General features: G+C 51.3%; 1 protein-coding gene across 7 annotated transcripts in view; it reads left to right on the forward strand.

Moving 5' to 3' along the window:
• Nucleotides 1-15678, forward strand: part of MNT (MAX network transcriptional repressor) — an 85641-nt gene extending 69963 nt beyond the window's left edge. For 6 of the 7 annotated variants that reach the window (XM_083805897.1, XM_083805895.1, XM_083805898.1 and 3 more), the window contains 2 exons: nt 7592-7784; nt 9328-15678. In XM_083805897.1, coding sequence (XP_083662023.1) covers nt 7592-7784; nt 9328-10043 — 909 coding nt within the window. In that variant the 3' untranslated portion in view covers nt 10044-15678. The remainder of the gene's footprint in view (nt 1-7591; nt 7785-9327) is intronic. The other variant, XR_014574138.1, reaches the window with a different exon arrangement.
• The last annotated feature ends 1793 nt before the right edge of the window (nt 15679-17471 follow it).

Below are 17471 nucleotides of genomic sequence, written 5' to 3' on the forward strand. Positions count from 1 at the left end.
GCCCCCGCCTCAGGGCCGCCTCGGAGAGCGGCGGGGGGATTCCGAGCGCCGGCCGTGCGGGGACGGCGGGCACGGGTCAGCCGCGGAGCCGCCGGCGCTGGCAGTCGTAAACCCTCTCCCGTGCACGTTTGTGGCATTGATTTGTGGCCTCGCGCAGGTGCAGGCGGTGGTTTGTGTTTAACCACGGGCTTTTTCATGCTGCCCGGAGATCTGTTCTGTTTCCTCCGCGGCCGAAGCAGTGAGGGAGGTAGGTCGACAGAAATCCTCTGGTGACCCAGATCTGATCTGTGGGCCGTAGGTGGAGCTACCGCAGCGTGAGTAACTAGCGCTGACCTCCTTACCGCAGTGGAGAAACAGGGGAGAGAGGCGGTGCGGGAGGATCGGCGCCTTCCCGAGCCACCAGGAGCTCGGTCTCCTGAGACCCGAGGCCGAGGTTTGCGGTGGGTGGGAAGGCGCCGCCCAGCTCTGCTCAGGCAGGGCCCCCGGCCCCGGGGAGGTCAGGCCGTCAGCGGGGCTCCCTTCGCCTCGCTGCTGCCTCCGAGACGTGTGGGATGGCCGCTGGGGATGGCCGGGGCGGCGTGCCGCTCCTGCCGGGCGGCGGGCCTCCGTCACAGCTCCCCCACGGGCACGTGGCTGTCAGGGCTGCCAGCATCCGCCAAAACGCGCTGTTAGGAAGCGCGCTCCCGTCACGGGGAAGCCCTCGCCTGCGTGGCAGCCGCTCGGAGCCCCGGGAAGCCGTGTGTGCCCACGGGGAGCTCCTGAGCGCGTCCTGCCTGGGGGCTGAGCCGAACTCGCAGAGATAGTCACAGAGGGAGGGCCGTAGCCAGGGCCCATCCAAAACCGTGCTTTGTCTCACGCAGCAGCCGCAGCGAGATGCCTCCAAGAAAGATACAAGAATACTGCAGCACGTAGATGCAGCGATAATGTCTCCGCATTTATCTCCTCCTCGTCTCTAACGGTGAGAGATTCGGCTGTAGCTCCGGAGCGTAACTGCGGGTTGCCTCCCAGAGCTGCCGTCTGTACGTCCTCACGTAGGCTCAGGAAAGGCTTAGGAGCCTCACATCCACTGATCTTGACACTAATAATAATCGCTCCTTGAAATGCAGTGTGATTGATTTTAGCTTGCAGAAAATTATTAGTTCTACCACAGACATATTTGCCGTGTGAAGCAAATTAAAATTATTTGGTCAGTATAATTTTCCAAATAACAGACACCACATTTCAGGGTATTTGGGGCATCCAGTATCTACTAGCATCATTGAAAATGTCTCACGTTTCCTGAATGACAGAGATTATTTAAAAAAAAAAAACAAACAACGAAACCACACAACCACACTTAACACATTGTCATTGCAGACAATGCTTCAGTATTTTTTTTAACGTTGGATTTTTCTTAACCTTGAAAGTCATGTCAAAGAATAGAGCAGATCTGCAGAACTGGTGAAAGCCAGCATGGTTTTGGTGATCGCCACTGGGAGCTGCTGTGCCTTGCCTTGGTTTGTGTTCGCACTCTGTGTTCCAGTCATTTGCTGCTTCTCTCTCTCTTTTTTTTTTTTTTTTAAAGTCCTTTATTCTTTGTCTTCCCGATTTGGATTCTTGCTACCCTCTATCCTAGTAACTATTTATACTTCATTCAGAGAGCTGTGCTCGCGGGAGGCTCGATCCTCTCGGAGTTGCAGGGCCAGTGCAAATAGCCGTTTTTCAAGTATATTTTTGTTCCAGAGATTGTGGCCCACTGCGTTTTTTATCAGGAGTCTTATGTGCTAACAGTGTGCAAATAATGACTAGTAATAATAATACATGTTCTCATTCTCTCATGATTCTGTTCTCCAGACAGATTCCCTATTCTGTGGAGTATTTCTGTCTGGATATTTATCTCTTCCTCTGCAAACCAGAGGGAGCAGTGCTGGGTGCCCAGAAATGTGATGGTCACAAGCCCCTCACCAGCACAGCTCTTGTCACGTGCAGGAAAGCCGGGACAGCAAGCGGCTCGCTCGTTTCCTGAAAGCACAGTGCTTGCTGCGTGCGTGTGAGGGTGAAGTCACATCCTAGAATATAACAGCTCTCCGTGGCTGTCGTCCTTGTCTGGGGGTTAAACAAACGGAAACGCCAGGTCACGGGGCCGCTGGCAAACGGCCCGGCAGGTCTGTGGGCCTGCAGAGGCCGTTGGCACCGCTCTGCACACTGCGTCTCCTCCTCTGAGGTGTCTGCGAGGCAGCAGCCGTGCGTGTGAGGGGCTGGCTGCCGCAGGGTGCTGGTGGTCAGGCCTCGGAGCAGGGCAGCGTGGTCCCCGCTTCGTACTGCGAGGTGTGTCTTGGTTTCGGTGTTTGTATGAAGTGTTAGTTTTGAGAGCTTAGGAGACTGGAAATAATGCAAAGCCAGTGGTAAACAGCCCGAAATCCTTGCTCTGCACCTCCTCCTTCCTCTCCTCCCTCCGCAGACAAACTCTCACCTTCCCACAGTCAGCTGGGAAGGGAGCACCTGCAAGACCCCCGCGGTGGGAAGCAAGGCGTGAGATGTGAGACGTGCCGTGGGCCGCAGCCTCCCCGCGGGGCGCTCGGGCCGGCCTGGCGGGGCTGTGTTGGACGTGCCCCATGGGCTGGTGCTGCCCGGGGCCTTCAGGGATGTGGCTGCTCGGCGTGTGGGCACCAGCAAACAGCGGCTCTCGTTGGATAGCCACAGACAGATGCTGTTGTGCGTGTGAGACCAAGTGGTGGTCAGATAAAAGGTGCTGAGCCTGTCGGTGCTTGCAGTGAAATGCAGTGTCTGCTGCCGCCGCAGGCTGCGCCTCCCTTGGCAGAGACGCGCTGCAGCCTGGGCCAGGGCAGGTGAGCCTTTGCCCTAGGGCCCCAGAGCTCTGCACATCGTCCCGAGGTTCCCTTGCCTCTGGGTAAGCGAGACTGGAGCCCTCTGCTGAGCAAAGGCTCCCAGCAAAACGCGTGAGGGATGGCGGCGGTTCGGTGCCCGGCCGTACCTGCTCCCGGCTGTGCGGCCGTGGGCAGCGACGGGGCAGCAGCTGCTTCGGCTGCTGGCGGCGCTGCGCCTGTGTTCTGCGGTCCGTGGCACAAGAGCATGCGGGAGCCTGCGCGGCCCCGCTGCGAGATGGCATCTGTAAGAGCCAGCCGAGATGCAGTTGCCATGGAAACGAGGGATTTTGTTCCTGTGGCAACCAGCCGGGGCTTTCCCACCAGCCAAGCGAGCTCCCGGAGAACAAGCGCCACCCTCACCTCCGCTGCGGGGCCTCATCCTGCCCGGCGCTGCTCTCTGCACCTCCCGCAGGCCCGGGCCGTGCTGCCGGGGGCAGCCGAGGCCGACGTGTATGGAGGCCGCGGGCACGGCCTGACGCCACGCGGGACAGCCGCGCGGGAGGCAGGCACTTGGATTTCAGGCTTGCTCTGGTTCTCCTCCATCACTGTGGGCTCGGTCCGGTTGGGCACGCGGTTGCTTCAGATGCTGAGTTTTAGAGAAACCGTTCCTTGCACCTGAAGAACTTCATAGAAGATGTAGCAAGATACGAAGCAGTAATGTCCAAAATTGATATAACTCATTAACATCCCAAAAGTACCGCAGGTGGGTGTAACAGCTCTGCCAACAGCCTTGGGGACTTAGGCTGTTTGGGGACTGCACTTTCCACAGCGAGCCCCCTTCCTTGAGGCGTTTCAAGAGGCAGGCTGGTGTCATCCCGCAGCTCTGCTGCGGCGTGGCAGTCCCTGCGAGGGTAAGAGCCTTTTCTTAGGATTTAGCTGTTTTCGTTATACACAGGCGTCAGAGTGGTGTATGGCACCGCACAGCCCGCACTGACCGGTCGTCTTCTGCTGGAGTCTGCGGGGGTGCCGCACGCGGGATGGCGGCACGGGGGGCTCCTGGGGGCCGAGAGCTCCTCAGGGTCTGCTCCGGCACGTGCAGTCACGGTAGCCAAGAGTTAAGGAATCTGGTTCAAAATTACAAATTACTTTCATGATTGCTCATTGATGGGGAATTTTTAATCAGTGAATGCTGTGTAATAGAGCACAGCGACTGAAACATACTTCTGGAAAAGCTTATAATTGAAAGTGAGTTTTTAAATTGCTAATATAATGCCTATAAGGGGAGCTTTTTAATAAGACCTTTTAAGCCTCACTGATGCCAACTACAGGGTTAGCATTATTCTTGAGGCAAGCGCAGAGAGCATTGGGAGCATTATTTTCCATCTTGACATAAGAATAAGCAATTTAATTACAGCCAGCTATAAAATGGAAAATTCTTTACAGTGACAAATGAGTGTTGCAGTGTAGTGACAACAGTAGTTTGTTTCTGGTTTGTTTACCAAATAATGGCAAGTGGGATGCGCACAAGGACCAAATAATGGCTCTGCAGTGAGAAGAATGGGCACAAAGGCGCAAAATGTTACAGCTCGTATTGCGTCGTGTGCTTGCTGTCACTGCGGTTGTGCTGGTTTGCTTTAATAATCCGTGTGGGAAAAGGCTGCTTTGAAGCTGGCAGCTGCATGTATAGGAGGAAAAGCGGATCCCATGGGTAGCAAAAGCAAACCCCCGTATGGATTTCGATTTGGTCACTGCTGTTGCAATAAAAGATGAGAGACCTCACCGTGCCCTCCCTTCCTCGTCACCATCTCCACGTGTGCGGGGCGGGTTTGAGGTCAGGCAGCGCCGCAGCAGATACGTGCAGCTCCCCAGCGTTGCCTGGCTCGCTCCCAGCCTCAGAACAGGCGTGTTTTCCCTGGGACTGCTCTTGTACTTTGCATCAAGGCATGCTGACGTGCGTGGCTGAATGACCTTGTAAATACAGCCTTCACTTTCAGAATTGTTCCGCCCTTCTGGGAAATGGAAGAAACTGCCAAACAAGAGGGATACTCGTCCCTGCAGCAGACTGTTCCTGGGCGCTTTATGTGGCCTCTGCTCCCGGTTTCACGTGTGGTTAGGAGTTAAACTGCAAGAACTCTAAATGCTCGGAGTGGAGTCACCAACTCCTTTTCGCTAGAGCTGGCAGCTGGTGTGCACAACTTCTCAACCGCCAAAAGCCACGGACGCATCCGCATGAAAAGCAGGAAATCCGTGATATCTTCCTGGGGTAGACAGATTGGCTTCTCCCACAGCACTGTCAGGGTTCACGATGTGTTTGTAGATTTTTTTCAAGTGCCTAAGAAGTAAAACAAAAGCCAAGTTTAACGTTGTGACTGTCACAGTACCTTCTTCATGCTGCAGAGTAAGAGTTTCCAGAGCAACCAAGGCTTCCGATTTCTTAACGTCAAAAGAAGCAGTCCTGCAGTGGTGCTGGCACAGGTGTAGGGAGGAGGGTCGGGGCCGAACTTTGGTGCTTGGGAAGAGCTGTGCCGGCGGAGCCGCACGGCGTTGCCTCATGCCAGGCTCGTGCCCTCGGCCCAGCTCCGCAGCACGGCTGGAGGCCTCGCTGCGGGTCAGCGCCGTGGCAGGGACGGGGCCTGCAGGCGTTGCGGTGACACAGGGGTTGCCGGCCGTGGCTGCTGCTCCACCAGCCCCCCTCCAGCACGGGATGTCCCTGTGAGCGCTCCTCCTGCCACCCGGTGCTGGCTGAGCTGCCTGGTGCCCGGCAGGGATTTCTGGCTTGCTGAACGCAGCGGCAGGGCTGGGCGGCCTCGTAGTTCAGTGTTTGGGGTTCACCTAATTTGGGTGCAGTCGTCCTTAAAGCAGTGATTTCCAGGCGTCGCTGGGGGACTCCAGCCTGGTGCTCGGCTGCGGGCAGGGAGCTCCTGCTGTGGGACCACGGCCCAGAAGAAACTGCAAGGCGGTGCAGAGGAAAGCAGCATCTTCTGGGCAGTAACGGTCTGAGTCTTCGGGCCTGGATCAAACCCGGGGTGTGCATCCTTCTGTGTCTTGGCTGGCGGCTCAGTCTTTGTCCCAGTTACAAGCACTTTATCAAAGCCTTCGCTGTTGCCTTCCCGGCAGTTCCCAGTGGGAGCGGTGCTGGAGAAGTGGGTCAGATAGCAGCTACAGACCTGCAGCTGTCCCGGATACATGCCTCGGCTGAATGAAATTTCAGACCTGGAAAGACAGGTGGTTGGCCATTTGTATGAATTCCTTTTGTTGATGTTTCATTCTTAATTACTTATTTTATGGAGTTTCAGGGTCTCCTCTGCCCGTTTCAGTTCTAGCTTTACGTGCTAATTCTGTTGGAAGATCGCAAGGGTTTGGATTTGGTGAAAGGAGTGTCAGTGTGGTTGCTGCTTATTTTAAAAATAAATATAACTGCCGTGACTTACGTTTCTTTTTTTGTATAGAGTAGGATCTGTTGTGATAATACTGCTGCAGCAAGAAATTCCTGTTTCAGAAAAAAGGTACAGGAGACCAGTGCGTGTCTCTGAAGGTGTTTGCTGTTTGAGAACATACAGGGAAGCGCAGTCAGAACGACTAAGGTTTGGCTGACCCTGTGGAGTTTCTGATGTGTGACTGGAAAACCTGGCACCTGACGTGGGCAGGATGATTTGCAAAAATTAACCCATCAGCAGGCAGGTGCCAGGTGGCAGTCTGTCCAGGGGGGCCGCCGATGACGCCGCTCAGGGAGGAGCACAGGCAGATGATGACCCCCCATCAGTACCAGGCCCCCAGTGGCACCGATGGGAAGAAACACAGAGGCAGGAGGGGGTCTGCTCCCTGTCCCGCCAGCCCTTCTGGGCTGCATCAGCCCCTTTTACCCAGCCCGGCTTGCAGGGCGTCCTCTAGCCCTGGTACAGGAGATCCAGGCGTGGGAGATGGCAGAAACACCAAGCTCCTACTGGAGACACGAGCTTTGTGCTGCAGGGGCTGGGGGGCTGGGGACAGCTCTGTTGGAGCCTCCCGGGCTCCCCTTGGAGGGTAGCACACACGTGCAGCTCCTGCAGAGCCCATGGGACTGCGCCTGCGGTGGGGTGCTGCTGGCACAGAGCAAGGGGAGCTACTGGAGAGGGAGGCAGGCTCTTGGTAATTACACCAGGTTCGTTACTAAGCCGAGTAGCGGCTCAGCCGGGAACTCCGTCTTTACACGGCAAGCTACAACAAAACGCGTCCCAGAATAGTTCCTGAAAGATGACTGGGGCCAGCAGACTCCAGCCACCTGCTCTGCCGCCTCCCCGGCACCTTCCCCTGGAGTGCGCCGGGCCGCTGCTGCCACGGCCCGGGAGCAAGGTCAGAAGTGGAGAGAGGAAGAACTGTGGAGGTCAGGAGAGAGAAAGAATGCAGGAAGAAGGTTTAATTTTCTGTCCGCAGAGTGGCAGAAATACTTTTTTTTCAGAGAAAAAGCTTTACAACTTTTCCTAAGGAGCTTTAGGCTGTTACCCCTGGAGCTGAAGTGCCTCACACCGGGCTTGGTTAACCATTTCAGTTTCGGACGCTCATCGGTTTTCCTTCAGAAAACAGAAAGTGGTTGGCCAAAGTAACCCTTCAGGTTTTCATGGCCAGGTCTCGTCCTTTCCCCTTCTGCATGAATTTGAAGGGCATAACTACATCTGAACAAGTCTCCACCAGTATAGCTGGTAGTAGAAGAAAACCAGCAATGGATGTGGGAATGACCAGGTTGGCATAGATTACATTTGTCTTTTTTCTCCTTAGATTTTTGTTTTATTTCTTCCTGTCTTTAGACTTTAAAGAGAAAGGAAAAAGAATATGAACACGAGATGGAGCGGCTGGCAAGAGAGAAGATCGCTACCCAGCAGCGACTGGCAGAAGTAAAGAACGAGTTGAGCCAGTGGATGGACATCATGGAGATTGACAGAATTATTCGACAGACAGTTCAGCCAGAGGATGACCAGGCATCTACCTCGACAGCATCAGGTATCTGCCATTTCTCTCTTCTTTTATCATCACTGTACATCACTGACACAGCTATGTAGTGGTGGTGGTGTTGGGAGTCTTCATTTAGCACTATCACGGTTTCTTTGCATTCAGAATTAAGTAAAAGGTTTTCAAGAGTTTTCTAATCATTGATGCTGGTCTAATAAAATACTTCTACTTGTGTAAAGTATACTGAAAATCATGCATCAACAATGTTAGGTAAACACTAAGTGCAGGTTTGCACAGTCAGTCTGCTAGTATCTCACGTGAAGCTCCCTGCTCTCAAAATGTAGTTTCCCTCTTGCACAGCTGTGCACTGCTGCTCAGTAGAACTGATTGGTGTATAAGCATCTCGATGTATTTGTGCATGGAGGTGGGAAGGTGTTCAGCCATGCAGAGAAGAAGGAATTGGTACAGGAGAGATCACCAGAGCATTTGACCAACTTAATGAGCCTTCACGTTGCACGAGAAGGATTCACTATGAAGATAAAATGATACTAACGAAAATCGAGTGTGCTGTTCCCAGTAAGAAGTTCCTGTGAGGTAGGAGAGTGCATGCTTTTCTCCGTACCAGTGATCTGCAGCAGGAAGAATAGGCAGTCGTGGATGGACAGTGCTTTGCTTTCCAGGGATCGGGAGGGGGTAGCAGTTCATAACTATTTGCAGCAACTCCTTTGAATCATAACAGCATTTGCTCTTGGTGCTCCAGGCAGGCGATACAGCAGGTTCCAGAAAGGGAAAACATGAACTTTCTGGTTCATTCAGAGTCCTCTATTGGGTTCGTCACCTTTGAACATGCTCTCAACCATCTCCAGGTGGAAGCTGAGAGTAGGGGTGCTTTGTAAACAGGGGCATCAGCCGGCCTCAGCTGAAAATGTTGTCTTCAAGCTACTACTAACCACAGCGCTTGCAAAAGGGAAGTACGTTCCCTGGTTTTCCTGCTGCTTCCATATCTTCTGAGATTTTTAGTCTACTGCATGGCTGTCTTCAGAGCATGCAGTGCAAGATGCCCTGCTCACGATCCTCATCTCCTTAGGGTCAGTATTGCCTCATTAATTTGTGGGCTGAATGAAGACTCCTTTTTCCAGAACCAGGCTGAGGAACTTGCTGCCGTGTTTCTTCATCGGTGTTTCCTTCCTGCTCTGGGAGCAGAAGGGGTAGTTCCAAGTGGTAGAACAACTTGCCAGGATAAGAAGTCCTGTTCTCTTTGCGCACAGAGCACTCCTAATCCCAGGTTGTCTGTCTGCCTCTGCTCAAGTTGCTTCCCTTGCCTGCCAAGTGAGATCTCTCAGCCTTCTGTGGGCACCCCTCTCTGGGCTGAGAGCCTGGCTCCGTGTCCTTGGCCCACACGCAGAGAAGAGAGGGGTGTGCCACCCCACTGGGGCTCAGTGGAGCCTGCTGTGCTGTGCTGCCCTTCCGTAGCTCAGCATCTCCTCCTGCTGCCATCTCTTCTGCTTGTGCTGCCATGTAGGAGAGGCTGGTTAGCCCAGTTCATGCTCTGCTTTCTTTTTTATGGGAGTTTCTTCCTTTCATTTTTTTCCAGAGGGTGAAGACAACATGGATGAAGACATGGAAGATGACAGGCCAGTGAACTCATTACCAAAACTAACCCAGCGCCAGCACCCAGAGCTCCTGAAAGCCGTCCCTTCAAATGCTGCTTCCCATCACCCAGCAGTTTTGCCTCAGCACCTGTCTATCCAGCAGAAGCAAACCCCGGCCCACGCACAGCCTCCCATCCAGACACAAGCACTGGTCCAGCCGCAGGCGATCGTCCCAGCACAGACTCACATCGTGGCGGCTTCGACAGTGCAATCGACTGTTATTGCCCACACCGCCACTACCCACGCTTCGGTCATTCAGACTGTCAACCACGTGATTCAGGGTCCACAGACCAAGCACATTGCTCACATTGCACCTTCCACGTCCAGCCCTGTGCAACTTACCACTGCTGCTCAGCCTATCGGCCACATCACTGTGCACCCAGCCACCATCAACCACATGGCCCACCTTGGCCAGCAGCTGCCCATCTACCCTCAGCCCGTGGCCGTCAGCCAGCCTGTGGTGAGCCACATTGCTCACACTATCTCTCACCAGCAAGTGAATGGAACCACAAGCCTTGGCCAGCAAGCGGTGATGGCCAAGCCTGCTGTAGGAACCCAAGTTGTCCATCACCCGCAGCTGGTGGGGCAGACGGTCCTAAACCCGGTGACTATGGTAACCATGCCGTCATTCCCAGTGAGCACACTGAAGCTGGCCTAGAGAGGATCGTCCGACGGCAAAGTCGTTGTTGGGAACCTTTCCTAAACTCCATACATTCCAACCACGTCCGACTCCGCGGGAGGGAAGTGCAGAAAACTCAGAGTGGCGGGGTGCGCGGGGCTGGGGCTGGCTCAGCCGCCCAGCCACGAGCCTGCCGGTGATAGCGAGACGGGGCCGCTCTGCACTTGAGTTTTGCTAATCCGAGAAAACTTCAAAGACAGTTGTTCATGGTGATTTTTTTTCCTTTTATGTGTAATCAGTGAAATATGGATATGATGTTCTTAAGACTTTAATTTTCCCCTTTTATGTGTTGCTTCTTTGTAGAATAAAATTGCTGATCTCTTTATTGAGACATTGCGTAGAATGGGAAAAAATCATAGAAGTCTATATTTATATATATGTGTGTATGTGTGTGTATATATATGTATATACATATATATATAAATATAACATTTGAAGAAGGCCTTTTGTAAGGTTGATTATTTTGCAGGATTATTAGACAAAATTCATTTTTGGAGGAAGAAGACAGAGTGTCCTCTCTAAACAAGAAACTTTAAGGTAGATGGTTTGGTGGACCAGGGTACATATACAGTGACAAAAAAAAATGCGTTAAAGGTATTTCCCGTCAATATATTATATTTCAAAAAAACATCTAAAATCACTGTGACTTGTTATGGCATTTCAAGGAAATTCTCTGTCCTGCCTACTGAAAGGAAAAAGGCAAAGACGCCAGGAGGCCTGCATGGATGAACAAGAAGCTCCTGGACAAACTCGAACGTAAAAAGGAAGCCTACAGAGGGTGGAAGGAAGGAAGGACGGACAGGTAGTCTGGGAGGAATACAGAGAAATTGTCTGAGCAGCCGGAGATCAGTTTAGGAGAGCTAAAGCCCTGATAGAATTAAATCTGGCCAGGGACATTAAGGGCAACAAGAAAAGTTCTGTAGATACAATGGTGATAAAAGGAAGACGAGGGAAAATGTGGGCCCTCTCCAGAAGGAATCGGGAGACCTTGTTACCCAGGATATGGAGAAGGTTGAGGCACTCAGTGACTTTTTTGCCTCAGTCTTCACCGGCAGGAGCTCTAGCCATGCTGCCCAAGTCCCAGAAGGCAAAGGCAGGGACTGGGAGGATGAAGAATTGCCCAGTGTAGGAGAAGATCAGGTTCGAGACCAGCTAAGGAACCTGAAGGTGCACAAGTCCTGGGACTTGATGAGATACATCCATGAGTCCTGAGGGAACTGGCAGATGAAGTTGCTAAGCCACTATCCATCATATTTGAGAAGCTGTGGGAGTCTGGTGAAGTTCCCACTGACTGGAAGAGGGGGAACATTACCCCCATTTTTAAAATGGGAAAAAGGAAGACCCAGGGAGCTACAGGCCAGTCAGTCTCACCTCTGTGCCCAGCAAGATCATGGAGCAGATCCTCCTGGAAATAATGCTAAGGCACATGGAAAACAAGGAGGTGATTGGTGACAGCCAGCGTGGCTTCACTAGGGGCTAATTGTGCCTGACAAACCTGGTGGCCTTCTATAATGGGGTTACAGCGTTGGTGGATAAGGGAAGAGCAACTGACATCATCTACCTGGACTTGTGCAAAGCGTTTGGCACTGTCCCACACAATGTCCTTGTCTATAAACTGGAGAGACGTAGCTTTGATGGCTGGATCACTTGGTGATGAAGGAGTTGGATATGGATGGGCATGCTCAAGGAGTTGTGGTGAGCAGCTTGATGTCCAAGCTGAGAACAGCAATGAGTGGTGTTCCTCGGGGGGAGTACTAGGACTGGTGCTGTCTAACGTCTTTGTCGGCAACATGGACAGTGGGACCGAGTGCACCCTCAGCAAGTCTGCCAACAGCCCCAAGCTGAGTGGTGCGGCCGACACGCTGCAGGGAAGGGATGGCATCCAGAGGGACCTGGGTAGGCTGAGAGGTGGGCCTGGGGGAACCTCGTGAGGTTCAACAAGGCCGAGCGCAAGGTCCTGCACTTGGTTTAGGGCAGTCCTAAGCACAAACACAGGCTGGGTGGAGAATGGATTGAGATCAGCCCTGAGGAGAAGGACCTGGGGGTTCTGGTGGACGAGAAACTTGACATGAGCTGGCAATGTGCACTTGCAGCCCAGAAAGCCAGCCGTACCCTGGGCTGCACCAAAAGCAATGTGGGCAGCAGGGCGAGGGAGGGAATTGTCCCCCTCTGCTCTGCTCTCGTGAGACCCCACCTGGAGCCTGCGTTCAGCTCAGGCCCCCAGCACGAGAAGGACATGGACCTGTTGGAGCGGGTCCAGAGGAAGGACACGAAGATGATCAAGGGGCTGGAGCCCCTCTCCTGCGAAGACAGGCTGAGGGAGTGGCGTTGTTCAGCCTGGAGAAGAGGAGGCTCCGGGGGGACCTCATAGCACCCTTTCAGGGGGCCTACAAGAAAGCTGGAGAGGGACTTTTTACAAGGGCATGTAGTGATAGGATGGGGTAACGTCTTTAAGCTGAAAGAGGATAGATTTAGATGAGATACGAGAAGAAATTCTGCGCTGGGTGGGTGGCGAGGCACTGGAACAGGTTGCCCAGAGAAGCTGTGGATGCCCCATCCCTGGAGGTGTTCAGTGGGTTGGATGGAGCTGTGGGCAACCTGATCTAGTGGGGCATGTCCCTGGCCATGGCAGGGGGGTTGGAACCGGATGATCTTTAAGGCCCCTTCCAACCCAAACCGTTCTATGGTTCTTTGAATACACAACCGGACTTCATTTGTTGCAGTTTTATAAATGACTTGATTTTTATAGCTATGTCAAAACAACAAAAAAAAGTTTTTTATTATTTTAATGGATGACAGTGTTTTGTTCGGACGTTTTTGGTGGGGTTTGTTTTCTGGTTTGGCTTGGTTTTGCTAATGCAATAATTGGTTTTGCAGAACTCCTGCTTGGCCCTCCCAGTTTCAGGATTCCTTGTGCCAGTCCCAAGCCCCAGGTTTCTTTTTTTTTTTTTTTTTTTTTTTACAGTGGCAGACACTTTGTGCTAGCAACTTGCAATGTGTTCATCTGGCCTGATAGAATGGAACTTGGGACAAGAAGACCAACAGAAATTGAACTGATTTGCTGCATGGGTTACTTTTCTTTGTTAGTTTGTTCCTGAACTGACCACACTTTAGTGTGGAAGTTAATGGATTAGAGAAGGGATAAATGTGCATGTGATATCTTCCAAAGTGCAAGCAATTTTGACATCTTTTTTTCTTTTGGGGAAAAAAATAGTCTTGTGTAGGATAACAGTATAGTCCACAAGCTCAGTATGCATATCCTGACAGTGAGTCTTACAGACTACAGTGAGACGTGCACCAAAGAAACCCCACATCCTAAGTAACCATCTTGTTCCATCTTTTCTGGTAGTGAGGTCAGATCTCGTTGCAGTTAACGGCAAACTCCCAATGAGAGTGAGGGATACTGAGTGCTGGTCCCTGCCAGGCTGCCTGGGAGGTTGCTTTGGATGTGTTTTATTGCTGACTGAATATTCTGCTTCTTGCACTGTTCTGTCTGTATTGCTGCTGTTCATGATCTTTCTGTTCCTCGCACCATTTTGCATGTAGTATTACTATTAACGTTCTATTTTCCATCTTCCTCTCTTCCTAAAAACAAAAACTCTGCAGTCCTTAATGCAGGTAAAATTCCTGTTGTAGCCAGGGGACGTTCTCCGTGAGGCAGGATGAGAGGATGGTCCCTCCTAGCATCCAACCGGTTACACTTCGGAAATGACACCCATTCAGAGGAGGAGGTAAGATGGGGTTGAGCAGTCATGAGACCACCTTCACTGTGCTAGCCAGCTAAATCTAGTTTTGAGTTAAGATCTTCCACAGGAGAACTTGATCTGTAGTCTGTCCAAAATGCCTGTCAGCTCCAGCAGGACTTTAGCTTGGTTGTGGGCTGCTGTTAACAGTGGCAGGGATAAATTAAAAAAAGCTTGCCAGTTCTAGACTGTCCATACTATAGTTGAAACTGTGCTGGAGGTGGCAGAAATTACTGCAAACATAAATCAAGTGTGATTGTGCCTTCTGAGCAGTCATGGCTGAAAATTGCATTAAATCTGTATTTATTAAGCTGTGGGTTGCTCAGTAGTTAGTACTGGTTTTGTTTGTTTTTTTCTTTCCTTTCATCCTCAAGTCCAGGAAGCTTTTGCTCATGTTGCTAGCACAGTTTCTACAGCAGAATGGACAAATCTTTAAGGATTCCTTATCCTTGAACCACATTTAAATAGGTTGTTCATTCTCACATTTAGTCTGCCATTAATGCTATGGGGAAAAGGGAGTCACCAGAGCTTTATTGTCTCCGTTGTACATTCAGGTGCTTGGCCAAGAGAGCTGTGTTTTGTGTGCCAGTGGGAGCCTTTAGGTGGTATTTCTGGAGATGGGTGTTTGAAACCAGGACAGTTATTCTTCATCAGAGACACTTGAAAAAGGAGTATTTGCAGCAGGGTCATCTCCCTTCCTAGGCAGAACTGCATGGCTTTGTCTTCTGCAGCTGTGTTAGGAGGAGGAGGAAGCAGCTCTCTGTCATTCTTCTTTCCTGTTCCAAATCATGGAGCCATGCAAAATAACAAAATCAAGGCAGAAAGTCTAATTTCTGGCCAACAATGGCTGAGCTTATTGAAGAAGAAGAATCCCTGCTTGGGAAGCGGAGCTCAGCAGTGCATGGCTGCTGCGAGCGCAACAGCAAATGGGCACCGAGAGTGAGCCCCCTCCTCCCCAGGACATCGTTCCCCTTTTGGAGGTGTTGACAGGGAGGTACGGCAGCAATATTTACACATTTGTCCTGCACTTTTTACATGCAGTTTTGAATGACGGCCTGCTTTCTGCATTGAAAACTTAGCTCCCACCTTAATTCCATTGGCTTCTTATCCCAGGAGAGCTGGTACTGGGTCACTAGCACTGACACAGACACACAGTTACTCCTAAATTGTGCAGAGTACCCTGTCAGTGTTTCCACAGTAAAATATGTAGGAGATTGAGAGAAGGGTTCCCATTTTATTTGATACAGACAGAAGAGCTTTCTGGTGGATTAATGGCCTTTACCTTACGGACACGTGATCCCACTGACCTCTTCATCTTTTACTCCCTTATGGTTTGAAGGTATCAGTGTCACTAGCCCTGCTCACACGTAAGTCCTGCTTTTACCACTTTTCCTCTCTCCCTTGGCTTTCTGTGACTAGTTAAAGTCTGAACCTTTCCTCAGTGTTAAACTCCACCTGAAGAAAGGCTTGTCCTTCCACCCAGCCAGCCCGTGAGCTTGTCCAGATGTCACTGGTCATCCCTGCTCGCGTTTGCCTTCTCCACAGCTACCAGAAACATTTCTTTGGTTTTGTTTGTTTGTGTTTTACAGTCAGCAAACTTCTTTCTGTTCTGTGGGGAAAAGAACAAACCCCAGCCCTTCTTTCCTCACAGCTGTCATTCCTGCTCAGAAACTTCAGATTTATGCTAATGCTCTTAGAAATCATGTTCAGTACTGTATAACAAGGGGCACTTTAGAAATGTCTCTCCTCCTTTGATATATGTGTTTTCCCTATGGAGAAAGCTATATATAAATATATATATATGTACACTTTGGGATTCAGAAGATCTAATTTGTCCCAAAAAAATCAATAAATATGAAGTTTACAAGAAATCTTTTCTGTTGTTGAATAATATTAGTTACTGGTAACCATACCACAGGAAAAAAAAAAAGAAAAAAAGAAAATGAGTTCTCAATGTAGTAGTTTTGAGAAGACTTTTCTGTCCTTTTCAAGCCTGACTCAGCCTGTAAGTTGGTGGAAATGTTTCCAGCACTTTGGCAGGCTTTGGCCAGTCACCTGCAGCGCTGTTTCCTGACCCTGCAGCCTGTGCGCTCGCCATGGTTCATCTAACGCCACTGCTAGCAAAAATGTGCTCAGAAGCTTGATCTGTGCTTAAACCTTCAGTCAGCACAGCCATGTTCATTTGAAATGCACACCAACAGGCCTGTGCGAGCGAAAACTGTGGGACAGCTGCAGTTGCACATAAAAATACTCTTTTGCTTCCATAGCTTGCCCTGGCTGGGGAGCAGATGGTGTGGTCCCAGTGGGAGAGCTGTGCCTGCGCTGAGGAGCTCCCGGGGAGCCCCTGCACTGAGCTGGAGTGGGTGGCCAAGAGCAGTCCGCAGGTCAGGCACCTCCAGGTCTTTGGTTCAGTCTGATTTCTGGCTTTCACCTGCCAAGTGAATGCAGACAAAGGGGAATAAAACCAGACGGTTACTTCAGAATTATTCTGGAAAGAGTTCTTACAGCTGACACTTTAGATACAGGAAGGCGTTCCTGACCTCTCCAGTAAGAACCAGCTAGAACCCCTGTAGTTTAATTTAGGAAGATGAACGACCTGATTTTCCACCATTGCCTGCAGTTGCTTGAGTCGTGTCTGAGACACGGAGGGGTGGGCATCCTCGTGCATGTGTGTGTTGGCGTGCATGGTTGATGGCAGGTGGCACTTTGCTCTCCTGCAGTAGAATTGTGAAAGGAGTTGTGAGACTGGTGAGACTGCCCTGTTTCTAAAATTCTCGGTGTGGTGACGTGACCAGTGCTGGTGGCAGTGGTGGCCTCTCACTGGTGAAGCATTTGCTGGGGCCCTGGCTGGAGCGGTGGCTGTCCCTTTTGGTCACCCTCAGGTTGCTCAGGATTTTTAAAAAAGATTAAAGCAAAACAGGCAGGGAAGTTGAGGGAAGGGGGAGAGTTAAAAAAGGCAGACAGATTTACAGAAAGTAATTACAACCATTTTTACATGATATCAAGCAAACACCAGGAATCTTTAAACTCCTAGTTCACTAGCTACGTTTTAATGCCCTATTCAGGATTATTCTAGCAGAGACAGAGGGCTTGTCTTGGCCACAGAAACGCTCAAGCTATTCAGTGCGGTGTCTGCCGCGGTTCTGTCAGCGCTGCCATGGAGGCAGTGACTCGCGGGGCCCCATGGCTCCTGCAGAGCCTCCCCCCCTGGCTGCGTCCTGAAGTCTCAGCTCTGAACTTCCTGGGGCCAAACCCGTGCTGATCTCAGGGAGGACTGAGAAGAGACTTCAAGACACCGGGCCGGGCTGCAGGGACCCGCTGCTCTCTGGGCCACGTCCCGTGTCCCTTCAGGCCAGAGCACGAGCATGGTACTGTGTGGGCGGTCAAGTTCCCAGAGTTGCAGCTGGCGTGCAAACTGCATCGTTCTGTAAAACAAAGATAGACCATTTTTATTGGAGGCTAAACCAGATCGTTGGCTTTGGCCTTCCTGTTGAACAAGACCATTTTTCTGCTGGTGTTTGATTTGCAAAGAGCGCAGGAGGGAAAGAGCAATGCGGAGCAGCGCTGCTCCTGCCAGCCCCACTGCTGGGTGGGTTGGGTGGCTTTGGAAGCTAGTTTTGACCAAAAACATTTCTTGTACATTTCACAGTATTGAAAACAAAAG

Source organism: Anser anser (genome assembly GCF_964211835.1).
Source record: "Anser anser genome assembly, chromosome: 20".
NCBI classification, from domain to species: domain Eukaryota; kingdom Metazoa; phylum Chordata; class Aves; order Anseriformes; family Anatidae; genus Anser; species Anser anser.